The following is a 16,613-nucleotide window of genomic DNA, read 5'->3' as shown; positions in this document are numbered from 1 at the left end:
CTCTAGCTGCAATGCTGAACTCTAATGCCATTATTACAGAGTTCAGATGAGCTTTACTATCTGTTCACACAATGAAGAAGAGCTGTATCTCTGGTTTGATGTTCAGAGTGTCTGTGTTAAGGTGCCTTTTTGGAGGACTCTTGCCATGTTCCTTTGCGCTGGCTATTCAGGAAGCTTTTGGAGACTGATTAAAAGCAGAAGTGTGAAGTTATGCAGTGTAAATTCTCTTTATCTTCATCACATGTATTTAACTATCAGTAACTATAAATGCACACTCCACTGTATCACCCAGTGCCTTCCTTGCGTAGGAAAGGCCAAAAGCACATTTTAGGTGGACAAACTTCCTGAGTAGGTAAGCTTGGAGGAGCGAATTCAACTACTTTATAAATAGGTCTCCACTGGAGCGAGCACACACGGCAAACAGATGGGCTGAACTGCAAGTTGCTGTGGAGGTATTTGTAGGTCTGTCATCCAAATGCACTGATAATCTGTGCGTAATGAGGAGTGGGGGACAACTGACTGTGAGATGGAGCTGAAGCAGCAAGGGGAGCTGTTCATGGCTGTTAAAACCGCAGACTCTCAGCTGTCCTGTAAAGAATCAGATGGGTTTTGGTGTAGCAAAAAATGGACTCAATTTGTCTTTAATTTTTTATGTTCCCTAATTTCATTCTGAGATAATACTCTACTCTTATATTCATATACCCTGTTTTATATTTCTGCTATCTCCTTCATGAATTTACATTGGTCTATATAGCCTACCTCTGTCTCATCCTGTTACACTGGATGTTCAAGAACTTTAATATAATGTATGGAAACTTCATATTTTTCCATCTCACTAGCCCTAAATAAATAGCAGAAAAAAAACGGGAAACGTAATCAATGTTTAAATTAAAATTATTCTGCTTAGAAATCTGGGAGAGCTACCATGCCAACAGATGAACTTCTTTTGTGCATGAAAACAATTCAAATTTGTATTTTGGAAGTAAGCATATCTTTTTCTCCTATGGGAAGAAGGTATAACATGACTGCAAATATAAGACTAACTGTAATCTAAGGTAAAGAAATTATAATGATATAACAAAATTTTCAGTGAACAATCTTCCACACTAAAAATATTGTTTTACTGTGTTTATTTCTGAGTTAGTCTGATCTTTTTTTATGTAGTATAGTGGCAAGTGTTCAGAAATTAAAGAAAAAACATGTTACGTTTAATAATATTAGGTCAGATCTTGAAAAGTTTATCTGATTTATTGCAGAAATTTGTTCTGTTCTACAGGTTCTACTTTTCTTTGAGATGTTTGTGTTAGTGCTAATGCTAACCTTCAACTGAAAATATCCAAATATCCTGCCATTGTCAAATTGTTTAGAGAAGTGGACAAGAAGTTCACATTAGCAAAAAAATTACTTATTATTTTTCTTATACCAAGTGCATAATATGACTAGCTGAACAGTTTTTTCACCGAAAGACTGTCCTCTGGAGTTTAGGCATTCTCCATTTAGAAATGGAAAAAGACCCAAAGAAAATAAATCCATGCACTGTAATACCTTCCATCAAGGCTTTAGACATGTGAAGAGGCTGTTAAAATGTGAATTTGCAGCTTGTGGTTGCTCTGAAAAAATCTCTTAAGGGAATGAACTTCCCCCATCAGTCTAAAGGACTGTGGAGAATCACAATTGCCTGTATGTTAATGTATCTTATACTTAAAGCATGGACCAGAATAAATGTGAGAGTTGGGAGGGTAACTGCGTTTTTCTTATACTTTGTTGTTGTTATTGAGATTTGTGGTTTGTTTTTTTTTTTTTTTTTTTTAAGGCCATCCTTCTCTAGAACCTGGAAGAATCTGTGGTGCATTAAATCCTGGCAAAGGTGCTAAGTGGGAGAACTGGGAATGTGACCGGAAACTTGGCTATATTTGTAAACGAGGAAATGCTACTTTAGAGCCTTTCATTATTCCTACAGGTAGGTTTGATAATAAACCATCAACAAATAATTAATGACCAGTGTTTTTTATCTGTAATCTGAATAGTTGTTATTGCATGTGGTAAACTAAGCAAAGGACTCTGTGGACTGTGGTTTGATCAAAATTTTCTGTAAAAGTGAACAGCCTGTACTTTCTTTTCACTGTGACCTCCCTATTTCCTGGGTAATAATCTTGAGTTCTAAATTGCAAAATTGTGGAATTCTTTTTTCCAAAATGAAGCAGAGCTGTCAGGTTTTGTGTATACATTAAAAAAAAAAATAATAGTTTTAAAAGCAGTGAAATTATCTGAAGCCAAATGTACACAATGAAACAAATCCATTTCTTCTTCCTCTAATTTTTACTATTTATGAAAGTGAGTAAGTTTGTCAGTGCAAGCCAGTAGTGGAATTCTTTAAAATTCTTTTGAGAGTTAGATGTTTTTAATATATTTATGTATCTTATAAATAGAGATAGAGAGAAACATTTATATAGAAATATTTATTTACACACATATAATTTTTTTAAAAATTCTTTATGAAATTATTTAAATGGTTTATGTACAGACAGTTTTCAGAAGTAATGTAATTCTGACACAAGCCTAATGTACATAAGAAAGACAGAATAGGGATAAGATTTATTTATCCCTGTTTCCTTATTATCTCTTTGTGTACTATAGACACCTTGTAACTTATTTTCTAAAACTTAGGTTTTAGAAGCAGAAAGCTAAACTACTATTAGATTTCCAGTTCATTTATTAATATGCATCATTACTGACAAAATAGATGTTTTGCAAAATCAGTATTTGACATTTGGCTTAATAAAGAGTTGGGTTTTTTTAACATTTTTCCTGCTTTTGCCAATACAGAATCAGTCCAGTCAAAAACAATTAGAAAAGAGGATTTGGCCTAATTTGTTTCACTTTATTGCTAAGAGAAAAACCAACAAGATTGAGCTAGTGTCTTGTTAATTAAATATTGAAATATCTATTTAATATTTAATTAAATTGATACTTCAGTATTGAAATTAAGCATATTTTTTGCCTTAACTGAGAAAGACTTCAATGCATATTTATTATTTTTGAAATTAAGGTGTAAAGTTCAGTATAGTATTTGTATACAGGTGATACTCAAATAGTTCATTTTATATAGGTTGTATTAGGTCAATCAATTCACTACTGTTTGTCTTTTCAGGTTTCATACATCAGTTTTAAACACTGATGCTTATAAATATACTATCAATTCAATACTGGCTGCTATATTTAAATTTAGTTTTGGAGGGGGTCTAATGGCCATTACTTTCTTTTACACTGGCTTTTGATTCTCCCCCCTGTCTCTGCCCGACAGTTTACCAGTAATTTGGAGGAAGAGACAGAAATTTTCAGTTGAACAGAAATTGCTGAGTAAACATGGTGACAGGTTAACCACTGGCAGTGGTTCACTTCATAAAATATTTTCTAGAATGTCCCATGGGGGGAAGTCATAAAAGGAGTAAGCATGGGATCATGCAAGATGTTAAGTGCCCTTAGTTTCTAAAAGCATAAAGGAAAACCGATGTCAGATTATATTTTCCTGACTAGGACTCCTGAGTCAGGAAGTGAATTAATTGCAAATTCACACATGCTTAGTTATTCACTTGACAATAAACACAGAGGTAATCCTTTGAAATTTTAACCCTAGAAGTTACAATTGAGTCTAACAGAAATTACAATATGAGGTCTGTGGGACAGAGAAACACTTTACAACAGAATATAATTTTGCTTATGTTAAAAAAAAAAATCGAGAAAAATTTTTACAGAACATTTTTTTTTCATTGTAGAAGTATTTTCACAAAGTGAACAGCTTCAGGGTTTGGGTTGTTTTTTTTTTTTCCTTTGCAGCAAAAGTGTTTTTTCCAGCAGGGGGCCACATCATTTTATACATCAAAGTGATATAGAGTCTTAGGGCTACAGAGCATTTGCCCTGTAACACAGCAAAATAGATTGATAGGAACTAACAATAGTATTAATAGTATTAAATGGTAATTTCAGCTGCAAAATGTGCTTATTTTTAAACTTTATTTTCTAAGGAAAGGCTTTCTGTCTGTCTACTTCCATCAAGTGACTGCCAAAATAGATTTCATTCCAAGCCAACAAGGTGTACTGATCTTAAAATATTGTTTCCAAATGTTTAATTAAACATTCAATTAGTAGAAATAAATTCTCTTACTGTTACTTTTGTGACTCCTGTGTGAGCTCTTTCTTATCAGACCACAGAGGATGGGTCTGAGAAAGAAGTTTGAATGTCTGAATCATGAGACAAACTTCAGCTAGTGCTTTCACCCTTTTAGTCACTCAGGTCAATCACTGAGATTTTCAAACCTCAGAAAGTCGAGCTTGTACTTTACAAAAGTATTTGCTCTCTATTTGGGGAATAACCATTCTACACCTATGGACCAGTAAATTCATTTGGAATAATGTTTTTTACACATTAATGTGATTTAATTTGTTACATCTTGTTTGTTGTAGTTTGCATTCCTTCTTTTGCTTAAGTCAAACGAGGTTCAGGAAGTAATACTTGTTTGCATTAGGATGAAAAAGTAGACTGTATGACTTTGAGATGTCATGTATTTTCTTTAAAAGTAGAATAGGGAAGAACAAAGTTAATTTTTGCTGAGTAGTGGAAATGAAGAACTGAAAAGTTTCTCTTACTAAGAAATCCCCAGCAATGTAATTCAATAAGACTTACACCAAAGAAACAAGACCATCAACTGCTTTTCTTGTTTTGTGGCCCGAAACCAATTCCCTGGTGTTACTGGGTCTACAAGAGAAAGCTTTTTCCTGCCCTTCCATAGCTGCTTTAGTGTTTACAGGAATACTCTCGAAGTCTCCACTGACTTGAAAAAGAGACACTCTGGAATCCCTGAGGAATAAATACCTCTGTGACTCTCTGTAGCCACGTCTGAAGCACTGATTTTTGTTCTATCCAGTGTTTGCAGTTTGCAGAAGGGTGTGCCGAGTGTGTTGGAGGTGCATATTCTCTGACTTATAGCGAAGCGCTATAAAATGCTTATACTCAGAGCTGAGACCAGGCATAGGACAAATTAGGCAGCTAACCTAATTAGGAAGACTAACCTCTACAACAGCATTTGCCACCTCTGTGCTCTCTTGTTTTTCCCGACATCACCGTGTATATCTAGTTCGTTTTTCTGGGGCTACCTTCGCTCTCTGTTCCAGTTCTTTCTCTCTTTTGGCAGAATTGAGGGCTCTGACTAGAGCTCTGAGCCCCTTGTCCTGGGGGACAAAAAGTTTGGTTTTACTTAAATTTTGTGAGAACATACTAGCATTTTTTTAGAGGCAGGTGTGAAACAGCAGACAGAGTTTCTATTAGAAATGTGTGTTGTGACAGTAAGTATCTATTAATCATCATCATGTTCCAGTTGGAACAGGATATGTAAGTGTAACCTAGGCCTGACTGGTCATGACTTTGGATGCCTATTTAAATATTTCTACAGAATATACCCCCCCTATTATGCACAAACACATTGCTTCTCCTTCTGACATAAGTTTTTGGACAGCAGAATTTTTGAAAATCTGCTCTCCTTGTTCTACTCTATATATTGGTGTTTGCTAAACCCATCTGCTGATTATAAATAAAGAGATGCAAGATTCAGAATTTGTTTCTAAAACAGCAATACTCTGTTTATTATATGTTCTGGTGGCATTCCTCTTAAGGCTGAATTGTTTGCTGAACAGCATGTGCTTGTTGGCAATACTCTAGTGCTGTTCTGCTGAACTTCTAAAAGCAAATTTTAAGCATAAATAATTTACTTTGACAGTATAATTTTCTCAGTGAAGCTTCTGTAAAGGATTTCTAAAAGTAGTATTCTTATTTGGGTTCTCTTTTGATTCTGTAGAATTAGTTATTTCTCGTTTCCTAGTCTAGCAAATGGGGCTAATCGTTAAAATGCATTAGTTTGGGGGAAAAAAAATTACCCTCAAAAATATGCATTGTAAACCCAGGTTCTTAACAGATAGCTTACAGCACAGAGGTTGAAGAGAGATGGTGACATGAGTGTAGAAAAATTATAAAGCACTGCTCTTCAGACCTTACATTTTAGTATGCATATATGCATGCATATAAAAGTCAAAACTGTTCTAACTATCTTTTTGCAAGTTACAAGCACTTGTTTGCAACTGTAGCATTCTTTAAAAACAATCTGGAAGTTTCAACTTTTATTTATTCATGCACATTATTATCCCTGCACATATTTGTTGTCTCTGCTGTTGTTCACGAAGAAAATATATGATAAATTTTTTTGTTAAATATTTCCTTACATGATGTTTAATCTTGTGTTGAGAATAGAATTCTGAAATCCTTCATGGTAATTTTTCTTTTCAGAGACTAATGTGCCTATTAGGTGTCCTGATCAATGGATGTCATACGCTGGTAACTGTTACATAATTCATAGGGACCCCAAAATATGGAAAGATGCCTTAACATCTTGCAGGAAAGAGGATGGAGATCTGGCGAGCATCCATAATGTTGAAGAATACAGCTTTGTTATTTCTCAGCTTGGGTACCGTGAGTATTTTTTCATAATAACATACACACACACAAACACACACATAAATATAAATATATTTATACTAAGTAAAGAAAGTGTTTTGAATATGTCATACCTGTTATTAAAATGAAGCGACTGTTCAAAAAAAATAATTGTCCTGATCACAGGGTGCAGAAGGAGTTAAGTTTAAAAAATCATTGTAAGAAAAAACACACAATAAGAGCACAAAACCCAAACAGACTTTACCATCACAGAAAAGCTGTGGTCAACGATGCGAACTGCATAATCCCCAAATGCCTATTTCTTAGTGCCTGGTTCTACCTCTCTTTGTACAGATTAAAAAAAATTTCAACTTTTTCAGAAGCTGAAAGGATTTTTACTATTGATCTGCAAAAATAAATGAAGGGAAGCAAAGTCTCCTGGTCAAAGACAGTTTGGGAAGAAGAGGGTCCTATTACCAGTAATGTCATGTCCTTAGTTTTCAAGTCACACTGCTTGTGTTTCTTCTGAGAAAGGAAGCTGTGTGTCCCAGTTTTCAGATATGCCCCACATTAAATATAGTACTTAGGCGCTTGCTTTCTGAGCACACATTCGAGCTGTTGCAAGGCAAGTTAGACTGCAGATGCCATGTGTTCATTAGGGAAAATGCAACCATGCTGACACTGAGGCAGTTTAATGGTTGCTATTGCTTCACATGAACCTGCTTTTGCAGGTAGGGTCAGTTACTGCTTTTTGACGGGAGGAGCATGTTCACGCCTTTGTATGCTTCTCTGCAATAACTGATCCTATGTATGCTTTTAGTGCCAGGTAAGAGTGATTTAGTTTATCCTTCACTGAAGGTGCAGCAATCTGCTTTGAGGTCCAGTGTGACAGCAGTCTTGGAGTGACAATCATAAAATAGCTGATATGCTTTACCTTTGTATCCTAGCCAACTCCATGGCAACTTGTGCTTATCTTCATATTCCTGAAAGAGTGCTTTGTTGTTCTTTCATGAAAAACATGAAACTTTCTTTCAAAAGAAATTATTAGGAAAGGTGAGGCCTCTTGATGAGACGTTAGGACATTTGAAAGAAGTTAGTTGTATTTTCACATTACATCTTGGTAGTAAGTTATTTCATAGTTTAATGCCTTCTACAAAGACCTTTCCTGAGCTGACTATGCTGCACTGCTTTTGTAGAAGTAAGTGTTTCTGAAAGGCAAATAGTCCTGAAGGAAACCAGGCTTCTCACATATGGCACGCTAGCTTCAACAGACTATTTTGAAAGCATTCTTTTCAGAGGAGTAAAATTGGAACAACTAAAGAAGCCTTTTACAGTAGTTTATGACTATATCAGATTACCCTTGTTCAACAGTGAGAGGAGAACACCACATAATGCAGTGCCTGGAAAATCTTGTCTGCATCAGAACTCTGCTGCAATAAGTGCTGTACAGACAGAACAGAAGTCTTTCTTTGTACCAAACAGTTCACAGTCCCATCATAAAACAAAGGAAAAACGGGTACAATGAGACGAGTATTGTCATGGTAGCTGAGCTTTTGTTGTCATCACCCACAAAGGAGAACTTTAGAGAGGAACATGAAGAATAAAGAAGTGCATTCTGGATGTTTACACGGAAGTCCAGCATGTGATATGGCACAATGTGCATGACTGAGAATGGGAAGCAGCTTTACAAATGGCTGGAAAAAAAGAATCTTGGTGTTTAGCCAGCCAACTGTAGAGATGATTGCAAAAAACCAGCAGTTCTTCTAGTGCTTTGTAGGAAAAGACACCACAGATTTGCATGACTTATTCAGATGACTTTGATGTAGTTCTTTTGTTAAAGAATGCTGTTTATTGTTTGTATTACCTTGTGTGAGCCCACCACAGTAGGAGTTCTGGGCATTGATGAGGCCTCTGCTGTGCTAAGTGCTCAATAAATACAGACAGAAAGATTTTAAGAGATAACTAAACAAAAAATAAATTAGAGAGCTTGGATGGCAGTAGCCAAGGAGGGACTGAGAGCATGGTGGACAGTGGAATTGGAACAATTTTCAATTGTGTTAGCAGAGGAGAGTTTAAAGGGGGTACTAAGATGTAATTTTGGGGGACTTCTGAACATGAAGAGCAGTCTGGAAGAAGAGACAAAGGGGCCTGTTTGAAAATGGAACCTGATGTCCTGTGAATCTGAGTGTTCCTTACTGTATGATAGATGGTAAGAACATTATGGATGAGCTGTGAATGCTGATCATACTTAGATATAATAAAGACAGGAGAGGCAAGGGAGAGAAAGAGAGAGTTGACTCTGTCCTTAAAGTGACAAGGTGGAAGGGTGATCTTTGCAGCAGCTTGGTTCATCAAAATGGGAAGTCTTCATGTTCCAGAACTAGTAGATGGGAGAAATCAAAGGACAGTTTTAGGTTATGGGGGTATCTAGGGAAACCTCAATCTGAAATGTGTTAATCAGAAAGGATTGCCTTGGGGACAATGACTTTTACCTTTTTTACTGACACTTCTGTTGCTAGGGACAGCAGCAACAGAAAAGAAGTGGTTGCAGTTCCATTGAGAGACCTGCTCCTGCAACTGATGATTTTTGAGTGGGCTTCTGTTTTTAATTTCCATGACTGATTTCATTGTCAGGTTGATTGTGGTCAGTCTGGATAGAGTGCATTAGAGGAAGATGTATGCAAGAATGCAAGAACTTTGATAACAAACCGAATAGGAAAAAACTCCAAGTACTGTAGATGAGTTGTAGAAATGCAAGGTCATAAGCAATGGAAAAAACTCTTAAGAAGTAGTCTCCATACCCTTTATGAAAAATACTTATAATAATAAGTTCTAGCAACCAAGTAATTAATATTTTTCTTGGAAGGACTGCTATCTGAGGAAAGGACTGTGCATGTAGTTGCTCAGTGTGGTCCTAGTCATAGTGCTGTGAACAAAAGGAAACAGCTGCTACCTTTAGTATAAGCTGGATAACAGACTACAAATAAATAATAAAATGATATTTTAAAAAGTGCCAATTGTGCTGAATAAAATCTTTTCTAGAGAGGAATACCCTGTGATGATGATGGAGTTCAGACCAATTATAAATGTCCGATTTTTAATCCTCCTTATTCAAATAGTTTATTCAGAACAAAACTAGGTATGAACATTACAGTAGCAATATGTTAGAGAGGAGGATTTTAAATACAGACAAATAAACCTCTAAGAAACAGCTGCTGTGAAATAACATTCTTGATCAGTCCTGCACTTTCCTTCTGGACAAAAAACAGCAGCTAACTCCTTTAACTTTAAAGTGAAAAAAGTGCAACAACTACATGAATTTCATTTTGCTCTGAAATGAGATAAGATATAGGAACACATAATGGGAATATTTGCAAGTACTCTGATTGTCAGCTCTAAAAGACAATGCTGGGTGTCTGAGCATTAGAAAATAGGACACTTCTTTCTTCACTACACTAGAAGCAGGAGGAAAAAGGGAGGTAAAATTTTATTTAGGTGTTTATTCATATCTTGTTACAAGATTTTTCAGTTGGAAAAAAAAATTAACCTAGTTGTCTTGCCATATAATTCAACAAAGAGAGTATTTTGGCTGTTTTATGCAAAGTTAAACACTGTTATTGTACTGCCACTCTGGCAAGTGGTCTTTGCTAGTGACTGGAGCAAGTGTATGAGGAACAGTTTGACATCTTTATGAAACTAAGAGCCTTAAATTCCTGTGACTACCTTTTAAACTTCCTGAGAATACATTATTTTCTCTTCCATGAAGGTGAAAGTTCATATCATAAAGAAGAACTGTCATCAGCCTTGTTAATTGTATGTTTTAGAACCAGCTGATGAGTTGTGGATTGGGTTGAATGACCTCAAGGTTCAGATGTACTTTGAATGGAGTGATGGGACACCTGTCACCTACACCAAGTGGCTTCATGGAGAACCCACTCATGCAAACAAGAGGCAAGAGGACTGTGTCATTATGAAGGGAAAGGTAAAGTCAAATAGTTATTTGCTTAATTGGCTTATAGTTTCATTTATCATCTGGGCTTTTTCCTATGCAAGTGTACAAAAATAGGGATATTACTGCTTGAAGCAGCTACTTTAGAGTCTTAAAGGTATTACTTTTTCAAAAAAGGATCTCTGTTCAAGGTTGACAGAAAATTTCATTGTCTCCTGTGAGAAGCAGGCAGGTGGTGGCAAATTCCCCCAAGATTCCTATTTCTGGATTTCAGTTTGTTCATGTGGGCTTTTTAAAGAAACTTTTAATTACACTGTGAAGTACATGAACATGTAAATGATTTTCTTCAGGAAGCTACAAAGGCATTTTGGATATGTTTGGATTTTTTCTGCTTTGGCTGAATATGGGATTTACCTTAAAAAATGGCACTAACATTGTTGATGCTAAAAAAACTGTCTTTAGAAGAACACAGAAACCCTTGTTTAATTTTTTTTAGGCAAAGTTATAAATCTTGGATCTAGGTGGTTTAGTTGTTACGTTTGTACCTGCACTGGATGTGAACTGTGAGAAGAGTAGTTAGCATGGCATTAGTGAAGGCCTTTCCTGAGTGACTGTATCTGTGAATGATCGATGACCTAGGGACATTACAGAAACTGAGATAATACATGGTATAAAAGTCAGTCTGTCTGAGGTTACAAAATGGCATCTTTCCTTTTTGTGATAATTAAAAATATTGAACTTAACACCTCATTCAGATTTACTTATTTTATCAGGAGGGGAAAAAGTATATACTCATACCAAAGGTATTTTCTTATTTTGAAAAATTAAAACTTGACAGCTGTTCTCTTGCTACACTTTTGGTGAGTGCACTTATAAATTGAAGACAAGAGGAAGTTGCAGGAGACATAGAAGAGGTAACAGGCACAGGACTAGAAGAAAAAGGGACCACACCATCAGTTCCAGGAAGGAATGAGGAAGAGAACTAGAACAGCAACCTTGGGAGGGCAAAACCGCAGTAGTATCCATGGAAGAAGCAAGCCTGTGTAGGGTACAGCATATTAATCTCCCAAAATTGAGCAGAGCTATCTGTATTTGTGGAGGTGTTCTCTGACTGGACCAAAGTTCAGATCTACAGTTTTATTACTATATGAATTTAGCAGGGAGAAGTAACTTCACGTGCACTATGATGTCTTGAACGCTAGAATTTGATACATATTTTAGTGAAAAAATTTTGTACTGGTCAGAAGCATGAATAAAATTAGAATCTATTAACAATTCTTCTCCATTGTATTAGTGGGGGTGCTCTGGCGAGAAGAGCATAAATGTATATTTTTTCCATGACAACCAGAGCATGGTGCACATGGTAATTGAACTAATAGTCTTTTAAGGGTGTGAGGATTTTTGTGCTCTGTTGTTTGTGCTACGCCAGTGGTGGTTGAGAATGTATTAAATGTTTTGTCTAACAGAGTAGAGTCACACTGTGGAAAGAAGCTGAGTGTTCAAATATGAGGGTCAGTGAACTAAGGTTGTAAATGGCAGTTGCTCCAAGGACTTTTATACTCGTCAAGGCTGGGGAACTTCCTCAGACATGGGAGGTTTGTAAGGTAGCTGGCCTTGGTACATGTGGGCAGTGAATAGCTAGGAGTACCTACTTGAGGTTTTGTCTCATCTACCATCCTGTGCCCTTTAGCTACCTTCAACTGTTGGTGTGAACTTTAGGGTTTATGATATTATACATGAAAGTATTGGTACAGGAAGTATGAGAGAAAGTTAGAGGCATTAATTAATTAATTCAATGACCAGGGTCTCAAAATGTTAAAATTTGGGCTTACTGGTCATATCCCATATGCCGTGCTAAAAGTGCAGTATTCAGTGCAGCCAGATAACCCAGGACCATTGCTCAGAAGCAGAGTTTCTTGATGGCAGGCTGACATGCTTAATATTATGGTCAACAACCACCTGAAAATACAGGTTCAGGATGCTGGGCCTTGACTTTGGGAAGGGAGGACTCTATCCTCTGTTAGACCAAGCCTTCTCTTCCTTTGCCTAACACAGTACCAGTCATTATTGAAGGATCTTGGGGTCCTGCAGCACTGAATGTATATTAAGACTTTTATCAAAACCTCAGAGACCCTTTTAGTTCCACCAGCAATAGATATTTTTATGGCTGTAGCTATAAATAAAAGTAGCAGCCTGCTCTTCCATTCTGCTGCTTTAGAAGAGCTGTCATCCTTTCACTTGCATCAGCACTCAAAAGAATACAGAAACCATGATGTAGGTTACAGCTTAAGAAATTCCATGGAAGTTGTATTAGGTCATTATCTCTTGGAATCAGCCATCAGCTGACCAAACAATGCATAACTATAAGTTAACCTTCCCTGTTCTTTGTTGAGGTTTGTCTACCTAAGTACATATGTTCCATTCCTGATATCTTTTGATTGATGACTCCTTGGCTGAAGCAATCTGAAATCATCACTTATTTTTATGGAACAAAGCCTGCCCCTGTCTGTATCACCACCTTCTTTTTAAAGGAAGTGTTTGGGTTTAGTTGATGAGGAAGTAAGGGAACCAGAGATATATTTGCAAAAGGCAGCTCATAAGACCTGGTAAGAAGTCTCTAGAAATTACTGCATGAATTTCCCACTGAAGATGCAGTTATGGAAAGGCAGCAAAGGATATTGCTGCAGTTAGAGACTGCAAACTTCAGAGTAGATTCTCCTCTGTTGAAGAGGCCTAAAGGTTTTGAAAGTTTTTCTGATTTCTCTCAGTCTGAGAAGGTCAGAGTTTTGGGAGGTTATTTGAAGTTCCTACCACCTAATGAAACAGAAAGACATGGTAGGAGATGATATGACCACCAATGGACTTACCTTGCAGTCATCACAGGACAGACACAAGCACCATCTGAACATCCAAGGCTTTGTTGTTGTCGTTGTAGGCAGTAGTGTTGAGCTTTGGGAGAGTTTTTACCACAAGTGGGGTTTGTTGAGGCTCTTGAGGACTTAGCATATTGTGGCACAAGTGTCTCTGTATTACCATGATGATTATTTTACATTTGGGGGGGGGGGGGGGGGGTAAGAAATTGCGACCAACTGCTATGATTTTACCTTTACAAAAGTGAAGTCTTTAAGGCACAGGGGAGAGAGTCTTTTGCACACAGATTTCTCTTCCTCTCCCAGTACCTTAGGTCCTCTGTTCAATCAAAATATATGTAAAACATATTAGGAACATGATGTGAGGTTTCTTAGTTTTTGTACAGCTTGCACTGAATGCCATTTTTTTCCTTCTGAGAGTTTCTACTGCGAGGAGTAACAATGTTAATTCTAACTTTGACAAAAACTTTTTACATCTGGAGTTTTATGTAAGTATTAGCTAAGGAATGTAGTCTTCTGTTTTGTTTTTTTTTTTTTTTTTTTTTTTTTTTCTGTTGCAGCTGTATTTCTATAGAGAGAGATGATATCTCCCTTTCTTCCTGGATGCTTATTGAATCAGTAGTCTTTGTAAAGATGGTATATAGCTGTCACCTTCAAGGGTTCACTTTTCAAAAGGGTAAATAATAAAAAAGATGTAAGTCAGTGATGAGTCACTCCAGAAGTGAGATTGAAATGAGGTTGAAATTAAGAACTGAACTTAAATCTAGTTTTTGCTTTTTTTAAAGGTATCAAAATAATTAAATACTTAAAAGCATAAAGCACCTTTTTAAAAGAGTAAATGTCACTTGACTGTGGTGTTCTGTTCTTATGTGCAGGATGGATTTTGGGCAGACTATTCTTGTGAAAAAAAAATTGGCTACATCTGTAAGAGGAAACCCATGTCAGATGGTCCTTCAGAAGAGGAAATCATTGACATGGGCTGCCAGAGAGTAAGTGAAGAAAAAGCTGCCTGATTTGAGTATGCTGCTAGGAATGATAAAGAGGAGAAACTGTCACCTAGGCGACAGATAAAGCAGGAAAAATGGGTTCTGTGTCGTCATCATCCTAAGAGTTTGCCTTCTCATTTTTTTGGCAGATGGCTTAGGTGATACATATGGCTAAACCTAGTCAATGACTGTCATTTGGCTCTTGATACTCCTTTTCGTTTTCCAGAACTTAAGCCAAATCTCCAACCTGTTGTCCCTGCAGCAGACCATTTTTCCTTGGTTGGCATTTAAGCTTTCCTAAGGAGTTTTCCTGTACCAGCAGTTGCTCTTCAGCTCTGCCTACAATTTTCTATAAAATTATTCACAGCAGGAAGAGTGTCCTTGTCTAGATACTGTTCTCAAGGCTTTACTGTGGTCTCTGGCAGTGCTCTCTACTTCAGAGAATTTGTTAGCAGTTCCCAAGTAAAATGAATCTCTTGTGCTCCTTCTGAACTGCCAACAGATCTGTTGTTTACTTGGCAATGCTCGCCTTTTGGTGACATAACACTAAGTAATTCTAAAAAAGCTACTGTAATTTGTTATGTAATAGGAAATATTACTGTGATTTTGTCTTCCTTGAAGAAATTGTCCTTTCTCCCAATTCTGCTTTATATAGTTCAGAGGAAGTCTTTGACGACTTATTCCCAGTATTTGTAAAAGAGTACCTGGAATCCTTACAAATATTCAAATGCTGGAGAAGATAAAGGGTTCCTAATGCTTATGGATGTTACCCTTGCCTACAGAACTATGTCCATACTCTTAGAAAAAAGTCTCTCATGAGTGAGAAGTTGAAAACTATCAGAAGAAAATTTGTGTGAATTGTGACTGGTCACAGCAAATTCCTTTTCTGAAAGCATGTTCCTGAGTAAATGACATTTGAATGACAAAATATTAGGAGAGAGTGTTAATGTTAGTTAACAATAAACAAACTTGTTTGAGGTGTCATTCCCTTTCTGAAAAACCAAGCTGAAATTTGCCTCTCAAGACTACGCACAACACTTGTGTGCTAGTTATAATCCTACACCGAGCGCAAAAGGTGCACAGCCCCGCCTCTCATGCCTTTGTGAGTGGAATGTACTGATTCATTAGATGTGAAAACTTATTTGAAACAAAATTTTAAAAAACTTTGATCCTGACTGTTTACACTGATTTTTTCAGTTCCATTTTTCCTTTGTCTAGTGGTTAGCTAACAGTGCTATGAATCAGTTTTTAACTTCGTTGGTTTCATTTCTTTGTTTCCTTTCCCCTTTCCTTTGTTTTCACTGCAGCATGCATGATCACTTCACATTTATTTTGACAGGGCTGGAAAAGACATGGTTTTTATTGTTACTTCATTGGAAATACATTTATAACATTTTCTCAAGCAAATCAAACCTGTGGAAGGCATCAGGCTTTTTTAGTAACTATTGAAGACAGGTATGTAAAAGACTATTTGTATGAGGGGATCACATGAGAATTCAACATCTAGCATCACCTGCATATCAAAATAAAGACTGATCTGGACAAAAATCTGGTTTAAGAGGACAGCTATCTGTAGATACAGAACTTCTCACAGTTTTTGCATGTATATTCAAATCCAGAAATCCAGTTTATAGTAAAAGTAGGTCATAGCTGTGAAATCAGCATTGATACAGATGGTACTGTCAAGGAAAAAATAGAATTATGTTTTCTACTTCCTTAATTGCAGTGACTTACTTGAGTAAGGGATACAGAATCCAATTTTGATTATTAAATGAAGAGACATGGCTTTAAATTCCGTTCAAAAGGTAGTTCAAATGAGCAAGAGGATATAATTTTTAACTATCTGGTCTTCTCAAAATTGAACTAATTTTAACAATTAAATGAGAAACCAAATGATGATGCCTGGTACCTGAAAATTCATCACAGTTTGGCCAGGGCTCAGTATGTGCTGAATTTCTGAACAATTGGTGCATATTATTGAGTGTGGAATACTGTAAAAATGAAAGGGTTAAGCAAGATCTTATTTTGCTTGCAGATGACTTGATGCTTCATGCATTCCCTTATTTGTTTCTATATAGTCTAAATATTTATGTTCTGGTGTGAAAGCTCCAGCTGTCACGAATGATAGCTCTCTAAATGTAGGTAGCACAGCAGCTTCCCTAAAAATGGTTTGACAGTAATGTGGTCTTCAGACTACACCTTGTTAAGGAGAGACTTTCATTTGCTTTGATTTCTTAAGAATTGTTTGTTTACATACCAGAATGAATTATGACAGGTTTTACCTCTGCATAAGTTTGTTGCCCAAATGTAACTTTTCTTGCGTG

The 16,613-nt window shown here is 36.5% G+C and overlaps 1 protein-coding gene across 2 annotated transcripts in view; it reads left to right on the top strand.

Moving 5' to 3' along the window:
* Window positions 1-16,613, top strand: part of LOC113954445 (macrophage mannose receptor 1-like) — a 55,955-nt gene that overhangs the window by 13,804 nt on the left and 25,538 nt on the right. For both annotated transcript variants that reach the window (XM_027658770.1, XM_027658771.1), the window contains exons 6-10: window positions 1,814-1,960; window positions 6,338-6,520; window positions 10,309-10,466; window positions 14,179-14,292; window positions 15,629-15,744. In XM_027658770.1, the coding sequence (XP_027514571.1) occupies window positions 1,814-1,960; window positions 6,338-6,520; window positions 10,309-10,466; window positions 14,179-14,292; window positions 15,629-15,744 (718 nt within the window). The remainder of the gene's footprint in view (window positions 1-1,813; window positions 1,961-6,337; window positions 6,521-10,308; window positions 10,467-14,178; window positions 14,293-15,628; window positions 15,745-16,613) is intronic.

This window comes from Corapipo altera, unplaced genomic scaffold, assembly GCF_003945725.1.
Source record: "Corapipo altera isolate COAL_440 unplaced genomic scaffold, ASM394572v1 63, whole genome shotgun sequence".
NCBI lineage: Eukaryota > Metazoa > Chordata > Aves > Passeriformes > Pipridae > Corapipo > Corapipo altera.
This window is presented reverse-complemented; position numbering and strand designations above follow the sequence as displayed.